Source organism: Triturus cristatus, chromosome 8, assembly GCF_964204655.1.
Source record: "Triturus cristatus chromosome 8, aTriCri1.1, whole genome shotgun sequence".
Lineage (NCBI taxonomy): Eukaryota > Metazoa > Chordata > Amphibia > Caudata > Salamandridae > Triturus > Triturus cristatus.
This window is the reverse complement of record NC_140591.1, coordinates 1,007,348,115-1,007,367,295: the sequence shown is the minus strand read 5'-3', so window position 1 is coordinate 1,007,367,295 and position 19,181 is coordinate 1,007,348,115. Positions and strand designations below refer to the sequence as shown.

General features: G+C 42.6%; 1 protein-coding gene across 1 annotated transcript in view; it reads right to left on the bottom strand.

The window, feature by feature from the left end:
* Window positions 1-19,181, bottom strand: part of CFAP47 (cilia and flagella associated protein 47) — a 2,697,962-nt gene that overhangs the window by 2,009,398 nt on the left and 669,383 nt on the right. Inside the window, exon 33 of the mRNA XM_085622577.1 lies at window positions 1,549-1,741. Within this exon, the coding sequence (XP_085478703.1) occupies window positions 1,549-1,741 (193 nt within the window). The remainder of the gene's footprint in view (window positions 1-1,548; window positions 1,742-19,181) is intronic.

The following is a 19,181-nucleotide window of genomic DNA, read 5'->3' as shown; positions in this document are numbered from 1 at the left end:
ACACCTAAAGCATACAACTAGAAATATAAAGGCTCTACACACTTTCTGAATTATTAGCCCTACTGCTCTGAAACCAGTCCCATCAAGCCACCCTCTCAAACACAGCTAGGAACTTCTCAAGGCAAACCCCCATATTTGCTCAAATGCAAATGCAAACCTGGAGCTAAATGTAGCTGTGGGTGGGAAGATCACTAGAACCCTGTGCATGTACGCCCACCTCCATATTTATAACACTGTCATATTTGCTGATTTTCTGCCAGAGCAGCATAAAGAAAATGGCCTTATATCTAACTTAAGTTGAAGCTTAAATGCTGCAGTTGCCATTTGAAAGATTGAAGTCTGGAGCATGAAAATTAAGTTGAAAGGAAGGGATACGTGTGCTCTTGTACTCCTGCAGTACATCTCCTCTATGCGCCATTCTACACATCTCACGTACATCTGTAGAATATTTTTCTACAAATAGGAGTCGCTTTGCTGTTGTGAATGACATGCTTCTATCTAATCACAATAGTAAAAGTCTCATAGTTGTGTCAAGCCTTAACACCAGAAACAACTTTTATTTCTTCACACATGGCCTCTATGTCCTTATTATCCTATCACTGTCGTATCCAAATCTTTGGTAATAATGACATAGGTCTCCTCAAAATCCACAATAAAGAGAGTGTACTTCTATTTTGAGGTGTCCTGATCTGCACTGTTATTGATCAAACTCAGCAGTGGAATAAGTAAGCTTGAGCTTTACTATCTGACCTTATAATTAATATACCTGCTAACAACTTACCGCCAAAACTACTGCACATGAGGGTCAATTTCCAGCAATTGCCTACTGTGTGCCACAACCTATGCCATGCTTTTATAGATATAAAGACAAACGTTGTCAGCAGGAGCTCTTTCGAGAAGTGGCTCCCAATTTTCCCTACGAAAGTCAGTTTTCAGAATTTGGGGTTTTGTTTCATACTCTTGGAAGAATTTAAAAAAGATAAACAATATAGATTAGCTTTTTGCAAATATGATCTTAATCGTTAGGCAATGTTCCAGTTCTCAAAGATTACCTCTCTCGCACATTACTCCGTATTTCTAAAGTATCAACAACACAGAACATCTGTTTATCAAGGTCTCCAATTACCTTATTGATATATTTAGCTTTTCAAAATCACTGCAATTAAAGTTCTGAAGAGTTGGTAGGACAGAAACCCTGTCAAATTTGCGGTCATAAACAAGGATAAGATAATCATCCATGTAAAAATCATGGATCACCATGGACCGTACATGAACACCTCACCCATGTTATCTGAATCTCTTTCCCGCAATACCACTGTCTTCTTAGTATGTTACAATTCACTTTTGCAGCAGGCCATTTCGTTACATTAGGATTTTGTTGACCCGATACATAACAATATTGTCAATAAGATGTAAATAGGCAGGTGACTAAAAATACACCGTCATGTTGGCGGTTAAGAAGACCACCCCTTCAGTCATCCTGTCAAACACTGACCGCATCATGCACAAACAAAATGATAAATGTAAAAAAGTACATTATGATTTTACCTCTCTGGCTGTCTTTCCATATATCGTTTCTCATCTTCTCATAATGTATATTCAGCCAAGTGAGGAGGGCTCTTTCTTCAGGCGAATAGATGTTGCTGGATAATGGTGCAGGACTGATTCTTGGCATGCCTTTCAAGACACTGCTTTGATCACTGTTGATCTCTAGGGCTGAAACGCGGGAAAGAACCAATATCTAAAAATAGAATGAGGTACCCATTTAGGTGGTATAAAAGAAATTTGCCACGAACAAGCAACATAAACATGTTGGGTTGTTTAAAAACCGAGCACATGGTTTGTAGACTTAGGGAGATGTTAAAAAGGCGAACAATATTGAAATGAGTAATAAACTGAAATACAGTTAACCGCATTGTATGTCTTAGATGGTGACATGGACATGTATTGTCTGAATTTCCTGGCAAGTAGTATTACATTTAGGATGAAAAATGTCAAAATTTTGTATGTGGAATAAATATAACGTAAAAGACATGTTCCAGCAAAGGGGTGCTAAATTAATGCTTCTAACCCACCTAGGTTTCCAAAATCAGATAATGAATTGCCTTAAATTTGATTTTTTACCCTTTAACTTTCTTGAAACTTACTACAGGTGCTTGTAATTAGTGTGCATTATAGGTCTACCCATAGTGGTTTAGGATTAATTACTGTTTCCTTAAAACAGAACAAAATAAAGGTTGAAAACAACCTGTTGGCTATGTTAATAATTTCATGATAGGCTGGATTTTGTGAATTTTCTCCAGGATTTTGTGAATCTACGCAATATGCCTTATTTTCTCTCATAGTAGATTTTAAGAAGGGGATTAGGTTTGTTATACATATGTGCATACAAAAGAACATTCAATATATGTATATTTATACCCTTTTAAGGCCAGATGTGCCCTTGTTTGAACTGCAGAAAGGATATATAGCAAAGTTTTCTTCAAGAAATCAAAAGAGTTCCAAGGCCCTACTGAAGAAGGAATGGAGAATTGTTAGATCTGGGGGTCTCTAGTTGGCAGGGTAGGTACCACTGTCCAAGTAGGGACCCTTGCTTCTAGTCAGGGAAAGGGGGATACACTGTTAAGATAACCCCTGCTCACCCTCTAGGTAGCTTGGCCTGAGCAGTCTAGGCTATCAAAGGCAATGTGTAAAGTATTTGTACCAACACTCACAGTAACACAGTGAAAACACCACAGATTTACTCCACACCAGTTTTAGAAAAATAAGGTATCTTTACTAAAAACTTCACAAGACCAAATACTACAGACAAACCAACATATAATTCAAAAAGGTTACTTTAAAGATAGTTCAAGAGTTTGCAGAAAGTACTCCAGGATGTAAAAGTCAGTGTCTTGCACAATGCGACTCTCAATGCACAAAATGCGACACTTTCGTGCCCAACAGTACCTGTAGTTGCGATAAGGTTCCCAAAAGCTATAACAAGGAAGATGGCAAAGGCGATGCGATACTCCTGAGATCCTGGGGAGGCTTTGCAGCAGCCCTGCTTCACGCAGCAGAGGTGGATGCGCCGGCTCCGATCTGTAGGGGGAGGATGCGATGACTTTGGCTTTCGTTGCGTAGGTTTCTTAGGGGGAAGCTTCACGCACAGGTTCGATGCGACACGCTTCGATGTGGCACGATGCGCGGCGCAGCGTTGACTTCCGGCACCGCAACTCTCGATGCGCCACGGAACGGGACTCTGCGTTGACGCACACGATGACTGGAGACTTTCACGCACCGGCAGTGGTGCGGCTCGCAAACTGGTTCTGCGATGACCCTCGCAATGTCAGGAATCTTCACGCTTCGGGGCGATGCTCGACGCACTCGGCGATGCGGGGACCCTGCGTGTTGCGATGGTGCCGCGATTAAATTTTCCACGCACTCTCGTTCTTGCGACACGCAATCGGATGATGCGTTGGGTACCAGTTACTCTTTTCACGCTTCTGCTTCCCAGCTCCCAAAACACAGCAAACGACCTCCTGAGGCCCCAAGACTGGGCAAGCACTCCAAGGCAGGTCAGAACTCCTTCAGCAGAGTTCCAGGGGAGCTGGTGGTGAAGTCCTTTTGTTCCTGGGACTTCTTAACAGGGAGCCAGCTCTTCTCAGGCCCTTGGAGATCAGAATCAAAAGAAGGGGACACAGCAAAGTCCTTCCCCTCTCCTTGGCAGCAAAGCAAAACAGCAAGCAGGCAGTCTTCTCCTCTTCAGTCCTTTTCAGCTTTCTCCTTGGCAGAGGTTTCTTCTTAGTTCCAAAGTGATCTAAAGTTTAGGTGTCTGGGGTCCTCTTCTTATACCCCTCCAAGTCTTTGTCTCTCTTTGTTCCAGTGGGGGGATTCCTCTGCTCAAACCGGTTCCTGGGTGTGCTCTGCTCTGGAGCACCTGGTTCCTTTCAGAGTGAGGGGTAGGGTCGTTAGACGCTCAGCAGGAGGTGGAGCCTTCTTTGTGCCAGCAGAGGCAGAGTCCTCAGCCTGGCCAGCAGGGGGTGGAGCTAGCTTTGTGCTGGCAGGGGCAGCCCTATTCAAACCCAGGGGCTACTCCTCCCACCCATCTAAAGCAGATCTCCCTATTCACCCTGCTGCTGACTCATCCAGGCTCCTGGAGCCACCTAGCCCATCACATGACACCAGTCAGCCAACCAGCACACAGGCACACAGGAAGGTTAAACAGGAGAATAGCTACTTTCTAAAAAGTGCTATTCTCACACAGTGAATTTAAAAACCATCTTGCTAAAAAGATGTATATTAAATTCTGAACACAGAGATACCAAACTTGGATTTTCTATCTTGCCCTTATGGAAAGATAGGCATGTAAACAGCCTTCCCCATTCTATCCTATGGGCAAGATAGCCTCTCAGCAGTGAAAAACGAAAATGGCTGTAATTCACTACCAGGGCATGTTACACACCTCAGTACATGCCCTACCTTTCAGATACACTGCACCCAACTTAGGGGAAGGGGGGTACCTAGGGCCACCATAGGGATGCCTGACATGTACAGAAAGGGAAGGATAAGGCCTGGTCAGTGGGTACACTGGCCAGGTCGACATGGCAGTCCTGGACTGCACATAGGCACTGCAAGCAGGCCTAAGACATCATTTTAGCGCTACTCCTGTGGGTGGCACAATCCTTGCTGCAGCCCACTAGTAGCATTTGAATCACCAGCCCTGGCACACGCAGTGCACTTTACTAGGGGCTAACAGGTGAAACAAATATACCAATCATGGATAACCAATCAATATAACAATTTACCAAGGGAGCACTTGCACTTTGACACTGATCAGCAGTGGCAAAGTGCCCAAAGCATCTAAACCAGCAAAAACGAAATCCAGCATAGCATCAAAAATACAGGAGGTAGAGGCAAAATGTCAGGGGTAACCACGCCAAAGATGCCAGGTCTAACACGAATTTTAAAGATGAGCCAAAGGAGGATTCTTGCTCCTCTTCTTGAAACTATTATGATTTTTAGTGCTTCAGAATAAGATGGTACCAGGGGCATAATGTTTCAACCTCTTACACATAAGTACAAGAGGACACTGAATAGTAATGGCTATTTAAGTCATGTCAGAGAGAGACCTAGTACAAAGTCTTTTACTGTACAGCTATAGGCAATGAAGACATAGGCGCAGATGGAATCTTCTCTATCTCACTTTTTTGTTTTCTTGTTTGTCTTTTTTGCCTACCTCCAAATTTGATAGATGTTCAAGAACAATACTCCTCTTCCACTATTTATGTTTATGAGAGCTATGTAGGGCAGAAAGAGAGGCGACTGTGATTCACCCTACTTGGCATTGCTCTAATTTTCACTGTAGACCAAAAAACACAGGACACACTAAATAAGTCCTCAATGCTGCTCAGGATTGTGCTTGAGCTCAATTGTTCTGACATGATTGCATGTGGAAATACAGAGGAAGCCTTTGGCAGAGTTACTGTGTGGTTTTTCTTTGGTAGTGTTGCATAAATTCAGTTTTCTACTTGCTTCAATGATGGCACCAAATCACTTCACTTGGAACCATCTACGTAGATATGCATTCATGAGACCGTGTCCGAACCACTTAGTTTCAAGAAGGGCACTTGTCTTAGGGAGCTCCACCCCTGAGGTGCGATTTGCAATAACTGTTGAGCCTCTAGCTGTAGCAGTAATGCTGTGACTACTATCATTTCCTTTTGTACAGTTGAGAGGTGTTTTCAGGATTTTGCGTTTTTAGGTAATTCAACTAATGTCACTGAGGAACCAAAGATGCCTACCAACAACTGCCCGGAATGTAAGTCATCATTTAAGCAATAAATTAAACTCAAATTACCTTGGTTCACCTCCTAATATTTCAGTCCTATTAACTGAAACAGTAGGCCTACAATTATGGGGTTAATCTTATTTCAAAGTGAAATTGCGTTTGTCCAATTAATTTCAAACCTCATCTTTAGATAACTACTATGCATTCATCTCTCTTATTAGTTAGAATAACCTTCTAAATATGGCACCACTCTTGTTACTTCTTTAACATTTTCAAGTCATTCCAGACCAATACCTAGTCTCATTTTATTAATATAAATTGAACTATAATCATTGCTTTCATTTGAGAGAAAACAACATCTCTCCAGGTATACAAATAGCTTTGTTGTCAGCCGAATTTGTGACAAAGTTGGACCTCTAATAAAACATTATTGCTCAAAAAGTTAATTTTTAACTCACTGGCCACAGATACATTTTTACGTCAAAATACATCAATCTATAAACATTTTCACTCAAGATATTTTATAAAACACATGAAAGGTAAAACTGCAGCTAATCTACAATTGGGTTGAAATTTAACACAAGGTCAACATTCTAATAATACATAGGCTAACTGAGATTTTAGCCAAAGTCTGTTCTGATAACTGAACAGATTCCATAAAAAAATGCGAGGCACCTGGCATGCATTGCATTGAATACATAAACAACCCCATGCTATGATCACAATTCTTGAGCCGGCTTGAATCTGGATTGCAGTAATTTAACTGGCAAATAAATTCTCAGAACACGGGGACATCAAAATGAACTATTCTTTGCTTTTACACAAGTCCTCAAATGACTTTCTAAGCACACAGAGAAATATGCACTAGGCGCTGATAGAGAGATCGAAAAGGCAGACCAGCTTAAAGACTTTATTATTGTGAGGGGGCATTAAACATGGCCAACCATCAAATACAACAGCACAAGACTATTTTGTTGAAGATGTCACTAACAGATGCTTTATAAACTTTCAACAGTGGCAAATGCTTTGCAGGGCTTCTGTTATGAGTTTAAGCTTACAGCAAATTGAGAGCTTTATTAACAAAATGTCACTCAAGCTAACATTAGAGTGGGTAAAATGTCCCATGAGAACAATTTATTTACCTTCTTTAACGCATTTTCTGGTGGATACAGTATCAACGTGTGGATTCCTCATCTTTTGAATATCCCAATGTGCCAGCAATCCACTGAAACATTTCTTTACAGCTCTCCCACGTCTACGAGGACGTCATAATGCCACAGCTCCGCACGCGTACATAAGAAACCCTTATTGGTGTGCTGATGTCAGTTTCCACCCATTTGTTTCGTGCATTTGAGATGATTGGGTGAAACCAACAGTACATGGTAGGTCTCAAAAAAAGACATATATATATGTGATCAAGATCCCTAGAGGTTCGAAATGCGTCAGGCGAGTGAAAGGGTGTAAGGAATGGAACAATAAACAATCTTGCACTTATCTGTGGTCCGTCCTCCATTGGTGTCTAACGCTAGAAGCTGAAGCGGTGTATGGAGTCTCATTCATATATATATATATATATATATATATATATATTCACTGAAAAAACCATAGGTTTCACACATGTTATAGTTAGCGGAAATTTTACTGATAAAAAACCAATGAAATTCCCCCGTTATAGTTAGTGCAGGCAACTATAACTCACGCGACCGCAATCCTCTGCTGATGCTAATACTGTATTTAGACACTTATTTGCCCATGTCTTCTTCCATACATTTTTAGCTATACATATATTAAAAATATTTTTTTTTCATAAAGACACATATGTCATCAGCAGAAGATTGCGGTCGCGTGAGTTATAGTTGCCTGCACTAACTATAACGGGGGAATTTCATTGTTTTTTTATCAGTAAAATTTCCGCTAACTATAACATGTGTGAAACCTATGGTTTTTTCAGTGAATTTGCAAGGTTTTTTAAATGCTAATTCCTAACTATAACGTGTGTGAAACCTATGGTTTTTTCAGTGAATTTGTACGGTTTTTTAAATGCTAAGTTACTTTACGCCATTCGTGGCGTGCGCGCCCACTTAACGCAGTTCGTTCCGTGCGCACACGGTGCGCTTCGCGCACCGTGCGCGCACAGTGAGCACGCAGTGCGCTTCGCGCACCGCGCGCCCACTTTACGCAGTTAGTGCCGTGCACGCACAGTGGGCACGCGGTGCGATGACAAAGCAAGAAAGCACGTCAACAAATCTGTTTCTGCTTTCCTCCGTGACTAAGGTATGGGTGCCATTTACCACAACAACTTGCGTTATGACATGCAAGACATTTATAGAGGAGATGGTGTGCACTTCAATGATGAAGGGAACAGAGTCTTCCTCTTGAACCTTAGACTCTGCATCGGTACTTACTTGTAGGTACCACTAAAAAATCACTTCATAAACACAACGGCTCTTTTTAGAGCTCCCTAATATCTAAACTCTTAAATCTGCTTTTTATTTATTTATTTATATTTTTTTTACCGTACGCTTACCGTAAGCTTACCGTACGCGTACCCCGTGATTTTTTTTAAAATCAATAAATGTTTTTTTTGTACTTTTCTGTCCTTCTTTGACCCCCTTACAAATGTTAGGGGGTCTGTAACTCTCCTCATTGCCCCCTTTCCTTGTTTTCACTCTTTTTTTTCAGAGTGAAATACACAAAATGGCGGCCGCCGCTTCCTGGTTTCGACCGATTCGAATGTTTACTAAGATCTAAGAGCCAATCAGAATCGCGCTCGCGCACGCCACCGTACGCTTACCGTAAGCGTACGGTAAGCGTACCGTAAGCGGGCTCAGATATATATATTGATTTAAAGGCTATTTTCTCAGAATCTACTGAACAGATTTACACCAAACCTACAAAAGGCACTTCCTTGACCTAGGGACTACCTCTCTGCCAAATTTTGAGTAATTCTGTTCAGCCGTTCGGGCTGTAGCTCGTTCTAAAGGTCCTATGGAAAAATGCATGGGAAAAACGCGTTTTGGGACCCCCCTTTTATCTCAGCCCCCGCTTGACGGATCCCCCCGAGACTTTCAGGGTAGGAGCGGAGCGTAGCGCCCCACCTATTTTGAGAAATTCGCGAGGATTCATCGACCGGCGCCAAAGTTATTCAAAATAGAATGTTGAGGTTTTCCTATGGAAACGTGGTCCTAACTATAACTACCTACTGGCGACCGCCAGTAGGTAATATATATATATATATATATATATATATTACCGTAGGTATAGTTAGGACCTATTTTTTATTGGAAATCTGCAACATTGTATTTGGAATTACTTTGGTGCCAATTGACGAATCTTCGCGAAATTTTCCAAACTTTTGGCCAGCTCCGGTCCACTCCTATGCTGAAAGTTCGTCAAGCAGGGGCCGAGAAAAAAGGGGGGTCCCAAAACGCGTTTTCCCCATGCAATTTCCCATTGGACCTTTAGCCGCAGCTACAGCCCAAACTGCTGAACGGAATTACACCAAATTTGGCAAAGAGGTAGTCCTTAGTTCAGACTCGTGCCTTTTGCCTGGTGGGCTAGTTGGCCGCTATGGGACCTCAGGATTCAAGGGGACTTAATCCACCAACTTAAAACGCCCCACGGGGCACGTTTGCACAGTGGTGAAGGTAGGGGGCGGGGCCTGAGGTGAGATGTGTGCAAATACGCCCTGTGGCGCGTTTTAAGTTGGGGAATTCATTCCTCTTCAATCCAGAGGTTCCCTAGGGGCCAACTAGCCCACCAGGTACCTCCACTAAGCACCACGGAGGTGCGTTGCAGAGTGTTGTAAAAAGGGGCGTGGCCTCTGAACACCTCTCTGCAACGCAGCTCCCTGGCGCATACAGGAGGTACCTGGTGGGCTAGTTGGCCGCCAGGGGACCTCAGGATTCAAGGGGACTTAATCCCCCAACTTAAAACACCCCACGGGGCGGTTTTGCACAGTGGTGAGGGTAGGGGGCGGGGCCTGAGGTGATATGTGTGCAAACACGCCCTGTGGCGCATTTTAAGTTGGGGAATTAATTCCTCTTCAATCCAGAGGTCCCTTAGGGGCCAACTAGCCCACCAGGTACCTCCAGTAAGCGCCACGGAGCTGCGTTGCAGAAAGGTGTAAAAAGGGGCGTGGCCTCTGAACACCTCTCTGCAATGCAGCTCCCTGGCGTACCTGGTGGGCTAGCTGGCCCCCAGGGGACAGCAGGATTGAAGAGGAATTAATTCCCCAACTTAAAACGTGCCACAGGGCGTGTTTGCACATGTCACCTCAGGCCCTGCCCCCTTACTTCACCATTGTACAAATATTCCTCTAAAATCAGCCGAACTACGAATTCCGATTTACTCACCTCTTATCAGGAGAGAACCCAGGGCTGCATCTTTTAGCCCAGCACTGACCCTGAAAAGTAATTCTAAGCATACTTACCAGTAACTTGTATTTCCTTCCATAGGAATCCATTGTGTGGTTTTCACCAGAAAAGTTTCAAAGTGTCCAATTTTGAAATGTACAAATATTCCTCTAAAATCAGACGAACTACAAATTCCGATTTACTCACCTGTTATCAGGAGAGTACCCAGTGCTTCATCTCTTAGCCCAGCACTGACCCTGGAAAGTAATTCTAAGGGTACTTACCAGTAACTTGTATTTCCTTCCATAGGAATCCATTGTGTGGATTTCACCAGAAAAGTTTCTAAGTGTCCATTTTTGAAACGTACAAATATTCCTCTAAAATCAGTCGAACTACGAATTCCGATTTACTCACCTGTTATCAGGAGAGAACCCAGTGCTGCATCTTTTAGCCCAGCACTGACCCTGGAAAGTAATTCTAAGCGTATTTACCAGTAACTTGTATTTCCTTCCATAGGAATCCCTTGTGTGGTTTTCACCAGAAAAGTTTCTAAGTGTCCAATTTTGAAATGTACAAATATTCCTCTAAAATCAGATGAACTACGAATTCCGATTTACTCACCTGTTATCAGGAGAGAACCCAGTGCTTCATCTTTTAGCCCAGCACTGACCCTGGAAAGTAATTCTAAGGGTACTTACCAGTAACTTGTATTTCCTTCCATAGGAATCCGTTGTGTGGTTTTCACCAGAAAAGTTTCTAAGTGTCCATTTTTGAAACTTACAAATATTCCTCTAAAATCAGTCCAACTATGAATTCCAATTTACTCACCTGTTATCAGGAGAGAACCCAGTGCTGCATCTTTTAGCCCAGCACTGAACCTGGAAAGTAATTCTAAGTGTACTTACCAGTAACTTGTATTTCGTTCCATAGGAATCTATTGTGTGGTTTTCACCAGAAAAGTTTCTAAGTGTCCAATTTTGAAACGTACAAATATTCCTCTAAAATCAGACGAACTACGAATTCCGATTTACTCACCTGTTATCAGGAGAGAACCCAGTGCTGCATCTTTTAGCCCAGCACTGACCCTGGAAAGTAATTCTAAGCATACTTACCAGAAACTTGTATTTCCTTCCATAGGAATCCATTGTGTGGTTTTCAGCACAAAAGTTTCTAAGTGTCTATTTTCACAAACTAAAAATATTCCTTAAAAGTAGCCTGTATGACTTAAACGCATTCTTTCAACTGTTGACAGGAGATGCACCAGTGCTGGATCCAGGACCCACCACTGAGTAAGAAAAAGTGACGATAACACTACTTACCTGCTAAGTGAATTTCCTGCCATAGGATAACATTGGTGATTCTATGTGTCAACTTTTAAAATACAATAATATTCCTTAAAAATCACTACTGTAACCAAAACGCTTTTACTCAACTGTTTACAGGAGATGTCCAAGGTCTGAATCTAGGATCCAGTCCTGTGGTTAGAAAAGTAATCCATAAAGTAACTAATTGTATTTGACTTGAAATTCACATTGAGCTCAATGTTGCATTGTGTTTGAAATTGTGTTGCCCATTGCAACAACTGTAACTACTGTACTTAAAAGTCTATTGCCTATTTTCAAAGTATTTAAACTAAAGTAATTCATTCTGAGAAAGTATATTTTGTATTGTAATGTATAATGTAATTATAATGTAATTTAAAAAAAATATCTAAAAATAAATATTTTTAAAAATGTAGTAAATCAGTATAAAAAAAATCTGAATAACAATTAATACATTAAAAATTGTCATTTACAAAACCTTTGAAATTCACTTGAAAAACCATAGGTTTCTGGCCTGATATAGTTAGGAATTAGCATTGAAAACACCTTTGAAATTCACTGAAAAAAACATAGGTTTCAGACCTGATATAGCTAGGAATTAGCATTTAAAAACCCTTGAAATTCACTGAAAAAACCATAGGTTTCAGGCCTGATATAGTTAGGAATTAGCATTTAAAAAACCTTAGAAATTCACTGAAAAAACAATAGGTTTTAGGGGTGTTATAGTTAGCTGGACATTTCACTCGAATAAAACCATTGAAATTCCTCTGATATAGTTAGTTGTACTAACTACATCTTGCGCGCCCGCAATCCACTGCTGATGATGTCACATATTACATCATTCATGACATGATCAGTGACATCACTGATGACATCTCAAATGACATTGCGGGCGTGCGAGATGTAGTTAGTACAACTAACTATATCGGAGGAATTTCAATGGTTTTGTTCGAGTGAAATGTCCAGCTAACTATAACACCCCTAAAACCTATTGTTTTTTCAGTGAATTTCTAAGGTTTTTTAAATGCTAATTCCTAACTATATCAGGCCTGAAACCTATGTTTTTTTCAGTGATTATATATATATATATATATATATATATATATATATATATATATATATACATACCATATATGTGTTTACACACACACACATTTATATGCTTTCAGAAATATAAACAAAATACACAACATACAAATAGCCTTGTTTTTGGCATATGCAGACAAGCAACAGGGAGGAAGGTGGGTCAGTGAGGAATCCACAGATAGATACTGTTTCCACCAGAAAAAGCATTACTGAGGGTAAGTAACTTTTGAACAGAATTCCCAAGCAGTCCCTCAGTCAGAGGTAGGTTCTTGTCTGCCTATACCAAAAAATCTATCTTGCAAAACAGAACAGGTAAAGTGACCATCCCTCCACACTTCAGAGTTCTAAGCAATAGTGCTACGCAAAAGTGTGAAGGGAGGCCCAAGTTGCTGCTTTACAAAGGTCAACTACAGGGACACCGCTAGCTAAAGTAGAAGTAGAAGACTTATCTCCAGTAGAATGAGCTCTTATACTTTCAAGTGGTTTCTTGTTAGCCGTGGCGTAGCAGATATTTCTGCATTGGATAATCTATCTGGACAATGTCCTCTTATGCACTGCTTTTCATTCTATATTGCCCATATACCAACAAACAGCTGATCATCCCGCCGGAGATCATGAGTTCTGTTCACACAGAAACTAACAGCCCTTCTAGGGTCCAAACAATGAAGCCTTTCCTCCTCATTTGATGAATGTGGAGAATGTGTGTTATACCACTTCCGGATGGAGATGCCCCGCATGATCGGCCAAAAAATGCAGACGGACTGTCCACACGTATGTTCAGAACTCTGTCCAATTGATTTGCCATGATGCAAAATTGATGGTCCTGGTCCTCCACCCTGTTTTTTTATTTACCACATCGAGGTAGTATTGCCTGTTAAGATTTCAACTGACTGACTGTGCAAGAAAAGGAGGAAGGCCTTGAGAGCCAGACGTATTGGCTGTAATCCCAACAGATTGATATGCAACATTTATTCTACGGGAGGCCAATGACCCTTGATATCCAGACCCCCCAGATTAGCTCCCATCCTAGAATGGAGACATCATTATTACTGTGGCCACCGGAGGTGGAGGGTGAAAAGTCTTCCCTTAAAACAGATTGCCAGCCACACCCCACCACTAAAGATCTTCTGAAGTGTCTCTGGAGATCTTGACCTACTCCTTGAGATCTCTGTTGTGCTGGAACTGCATCACTGGAGGGCCCTCTAGTGCCTGTGTGCACGGGTGACTAACAGAATGCAGGTAGCCATCAGACCTAGTAGTCACAAGACCTTCAGGACTGGAACCATACCTACATTGTGAAACATCGGAATCATAGCCTGAATGTCCCAAATCCTCTGAGGCGGAGGGTAGGCTCGATTGGGCGCAGTGTCCAGTACTGTTCCATTGAACAGGGGATCCTGAGAGGGCTCTAGGTGAGATTAGGGCACATTGATGGAAAAGTTCTGGCTGAACAACAACTGCGTTGTCAAATGCAAGTGATTCAACAGCAACCCTGGAGCCTTGGCCTTGATCAGCCAATCGTCCAAGTAAGAGAACACTGGTATTCTCCACCTTCTGATATGTGCTGCTACCACCACCATCACTTTTGTGAAGACTCGAGGCGCAGTTGTAAGTAAGCAAATAGTAGGATCGCAAACTGATAATTTTGAGAGCCCACCGTGAAAAAGACATTTTTCCTGTACGATTGCACAATAGGGATATGAAAATAAGCATCCTGCAATACGATCAAGACCTTTCAGTCTTCCTTCTTCAGCACTAAAAGCACCTGTGCAAAGTTCAGTATCTTGAACTTTTCCTGCTTGAGGAACCAGCTCAAAATCTGGTTGAGGATCAGTCGCAAACGACTGTCCTTTTTGGAAATCAGGAAGTACCATGAATAACATGCTCCTGCTCTGGAACCAGCTCTACTGCACCCTTCTGAAGTAGGGCTTGAACCTCCCGTTGGAGGAAAAGAAAGTTTTTCCGAACAAAAGCACTGTTCGCGAGAAAAGGGTGGAGGAAACACTTGGCAGGGTAGGGCATACCCATTTCCCACAATATCCAAAACTCAAAGATCCATTGTTACAGATCTCCATTGAGGTAGAAAATAGGACAACCATTCTCCCACTGGAAAAGCAAGCTCCAAGATGGTGAAACTAGGGATGCTTTCCTCTGACCTTGGTCAGGAAGAAGAGAAGGAAGATGGCTGATGGGCAGCCCCACGCTGTCTGCCTCAGCCCCGTCCCCTATAGCTTCTGTAAAGAGGATTGGAGGTCTGCTGGTGTTGCTGGTACTGGCTTCTGCCTCAAAAGGAAACGTTCCAGCTAAACCCCTGAAATCTCTGATATTACCTATCATCGTTAGGCTGTGACTGAAGGCCTAAAGATATCACCATTGCCTTACTTTCCTTAATCTCTCCAAGGCCAAATCCACCGTGGCACCAAACAGCCTTGATCCATCAAATGGTAAATCCATTAAAGTGGCTTGTACATCCGGCAAGAAACCAGATCCCCCTTAATCAAATGTGTTCCATTGCGGCAACTGAAGACCCATTGCCCTTGCGACTGAATCAGCTGTATGTAAACCTGATTGAATGACTTGGCGGGCAGCCGTCTATCGTTCAGTATTGCTGAAAAGTGTCCTTGAACTTCATCAAACAATTTTGGGACCACTGCCTTGGCTGACTCCTTTAGCACATGGATGTATTGACCTAACAAAGGTTGCATTGGTCGACTTCAAGGCCTACTATTAGAGAGAACACCTGTTCCATTCTCTTCGACTCCCTACCCACAGAAGTCATTGGAAAAGACCCTGGAGTCAACTTCGAGGAACAGAACGCTTGTACAATCAAACTTTCAAGTGTAGATTGTGAGGACAATAACCGAGGGTCCCCTGGAGCAGATTTATACATCCTTACAATGGACCTAGACACTGCTACCGATAACAGGCTTCTGCCAAATTTCAAGAATAGGCTCAGTCAGAGCTTCATTATATGGCAGAAAAGGTGCCAGTGAAAAAGTTGATGAATGTAATACCTCTGACAACAAATTGCTTTTGAGTTCAGTAGATGGCAGAGGTAGCTCCACCATCTTAGCTGCCTTCCTTACCACAGCATGATATGATGTCACTTCTGGAGATGAAATGCCTTTCGGGGACAAAAACTCTGACTACAGAGAGGTATCCATGCCACTTTCTACCTCCAGGCTTTCAAAGTCTGGGTCCAAAGAAACTATGTCACCTTCCTCCACATCTGGATTCTCTCAATAGAAATACTGCTCCTCCTCAAGAAGCCTTTGCGCTTGGCTCCGGTGTCTATGTTTAAGCACCGGCATTTATGAAAGCAAAACCAGCAACAATGGCAATGGTGCAGAGGACTTCAGCACCTGTTCATAAGATGTCAGTGGCACTGGAGTGGAGCAGTGCGATGCCAGTGTGGATCCAGTTGCTGCTGGCAGAGGCTCAACTGGCACCAGAGACTTGCTAAATCTCTTCTGTCTACAATGAAGTGATCCTTCTTGGCACCGGAGGGGGCAATTTAACTTGAGCCATCAGCATAAACAGCAAGGATGGAGCTTGCTGGTACTGTGCCAGAAACACCAATGAATAGAAAAGCGGACCCATGGGCCTGCAGGAGCACTAGATGGAATCACAGCTCTAACATAGCATTCAGAAAACTCAACAGGTCAGAACCCGGAATTGGGAATGCTGGATCTTCCTGCTCCTGTCTAGGGGCCATGGGCTGTGGCAGAACCGGAGGAAGAACTGGATCTGGTACTAGCTACAGGTCAGGGAGTCCAGGAGGAGGTAAGGCACTTGGACTTGAGGTTGACACCGGAGTGACCCCCTCATCTCTGCTTTGAGTGTCTTCGAATCATGGGACACGAAACTTGGAGAGTCATCTCTAGAACACCGGCACTGGGACTCATGATGTTGCTTCTGCTTCTTCTTCGACGACATCGAAGAATGAGGAGACGGCGACTCCAACTGAGGATGACACCTCTGAAAAACTACTTTTCTCCTTCCTCACTTTGGCCATAAACAGCTTCGTCTCCTTCTCCTTCAATGCCTTAGGATTCATTTTTTGGCATGAAGAACAGGCGTCAATGTCATGGTCTGAACCCAGACATCACAGACAGTCGTCGTGTGGAACGGTGATGGACATCAGACCTCAAATTCCCTGCAAGGCTCAATCTAGACATTCACGGAGGATACATTCTTCCCTATAACAACGTTGCCATTACCTGGGAAAAATGTTGGAAGACTCCTAACAAAACGGAGAGCTTAAGAATTTACACGTCAAAAGCGTGTAAAAAAGGGAACCGATGTCAGCACACCGATGATGGCTTCTTATGGCTGTGATGAAGTCACACGGAGTCACGTGCAGAACCGTGTCATTATGACGTTCTTGTTTACTTGGGAGAGCTGTAAAGAAAAGTTTCCACAGAATGTTGGCCCATTGAAATATTTAAAAAGTGAGGAATCCACAGGTAGATGTATCCATCAGAAATAAAGATTGGTTCTCTCTGAAATATCGCAAGATGTTTGGAAACTTCTGACTTCCACATGCACCTCTCCTTGGTACTGGAGGAAGGAAAAAGTACAAAGTGCAAAAGCTTTTCCCTTTCTCTCAAAACTGATTTCAGGAAACCCCAATGTTGTTCCCATGAAGGGGAAAAAACAATATTCCAGTCCTGACAATACATCTTTTTTCTGTCACAGTTATATGTACAAGGGTTTAAAGGACTCCTGGTCTTATACAGCAGCATTCAATCCCCCGCTTCCCAAAAAAAGTTCCCAGGCAGAATTGGTCACCAATATTTCTAAAATATCCTGAGCAAATTCATCGACCAGAGTTGGCTGTTCCTCGTTGTGCTCCCATCACAGAGCAAGAACCTACAAACTTTGCCTCAATATTCTTAACCCCAGAGAGACCGGGAACCATCTCTCATGTGCACACTACTTATTGGCAGTGTTGTCACCTGTAAAGTGTCACCGTCCTCTTAAGGTCTACACCATTTTGTAATGAAATCCAGTCGCGTAAAGAACATGATGGAGCATCACTTACCACTTGAACAAGTAGTCGTTGTGTTGAATAATGTTGAGGAACATAATGTAAGCATGATAAATTTGTTGTCAAGCAAATTCATCTCATACATTGTCTTCAAGCTTAACACATGGTAGTGCAGGGCAAGAAAGCTGTAGAGCCTTCTCTGCACATGGTGGTCGTAAAGTCGTGGATGATGCGTGCCAAGGAAGAACTATTTACTTACCAATGGTAATGCTCTTTCGGGTGGATATTCTAACAGCAGATCCCTCACCTTGTGATATTCCCCCAGGCATTAGAGTAGTGCGGCTCTGCACTGATGTCGTTTTGCTCTGGAGGTGATGAGCAGAGCCATATAAGCGCCACCCAGGGGCACCGATGTCATATGCTTTTGAAGGTTCATCCACACCCACAGCCACAGTAAGGAATCTGCAGTTAGATATAGTATCATCAAGAAAGAGTATTACGCAAGGTAACTAACTTATCCATCTGTTGTATATTTCTAACTGCAAATTGACATCAAAGCAGTCCCTCCCCAGGACTAGGATCTGTGGAATGGTTCTGATGAAATAGTCCTAAAAGGCTGAATGGACAAAATGTCCATCTCAACATACCTATCAAGGCATTAATGCTTCATGCACCTGTTCCCTGATGGCCACACAGCAGCAATCAACAGTTTTCCAGGACTGGTACTCTGTGTGCTAGAGCTGTAGTGAAAGTCTTGCCTCAGGAGGGATGTGCTCTTAATCTTTCAGGTGGCTGCTTCTCAGGTTGTGTGTCGCACATTTTTATGCAGATGACTATCAACCTACAGATGGTTCTTGTCTTCAGTGTCTTGCCCTTCTTGCTCCAGAGACACCTGCAGAGTTGATCACCCTCTGAATAGTTATTTCCTTCTCTTTCAAGGGGAGAGGCAAGGTGGAGAAAGTTAGAAGGGTGCTAGCATGCCAAACATGGAAAGGTGTTACTACTTTTTGAAGAAATCCAGCTGGAGTTCTCAAAAAGAGATTGTCAGGATAAAAAGTTGTGAAAGGCCACTTGACTGACAGTGGCTGTAGCTCATTCACATGAAGAGCTGACGTTACTGAGACGAAACTGACAGCTTTCAGGGTCAAGAGACATAATGGAAAACTGTGGTTCATAAGGGTTGCACATTACAAAACTGAGAACCAAATTCAAGGGGCTTGAGCAGAAACATATGTTATAACCTTTAACAAATCTCTTCACAACAGATAATTTAACACAAAAGATTTAAACAAACAAGGCTTATCCAGCAACTTAAAAAAAAGGGACAGACAAAACATAGCCTTTAAGAGTACCCAACGAAAGTCCTTGCTGGACCAACAACAAAACAAACAATACTTCCGACAGCTTAAATGGTTGAAGGTCAGTCTGATGGGTGCTGCACCAATCTACTAACTCAACCCAGCACCCAGTATTCACTGATTGTGTAGATGAGTGTCAGGCTTCCAGAATAACATCAAAGAATTTATGAGGAACATCGAAGGAGACTAGCTGCCGACACTCAATCTCCACACGTGAAGGTGAAGAGTGAGGAGGCCTGGGTGCAGGACCCTGCTATGTTTTTGCAATAAAAAATTCTCCTGAAGCAACTGCTTGATTCG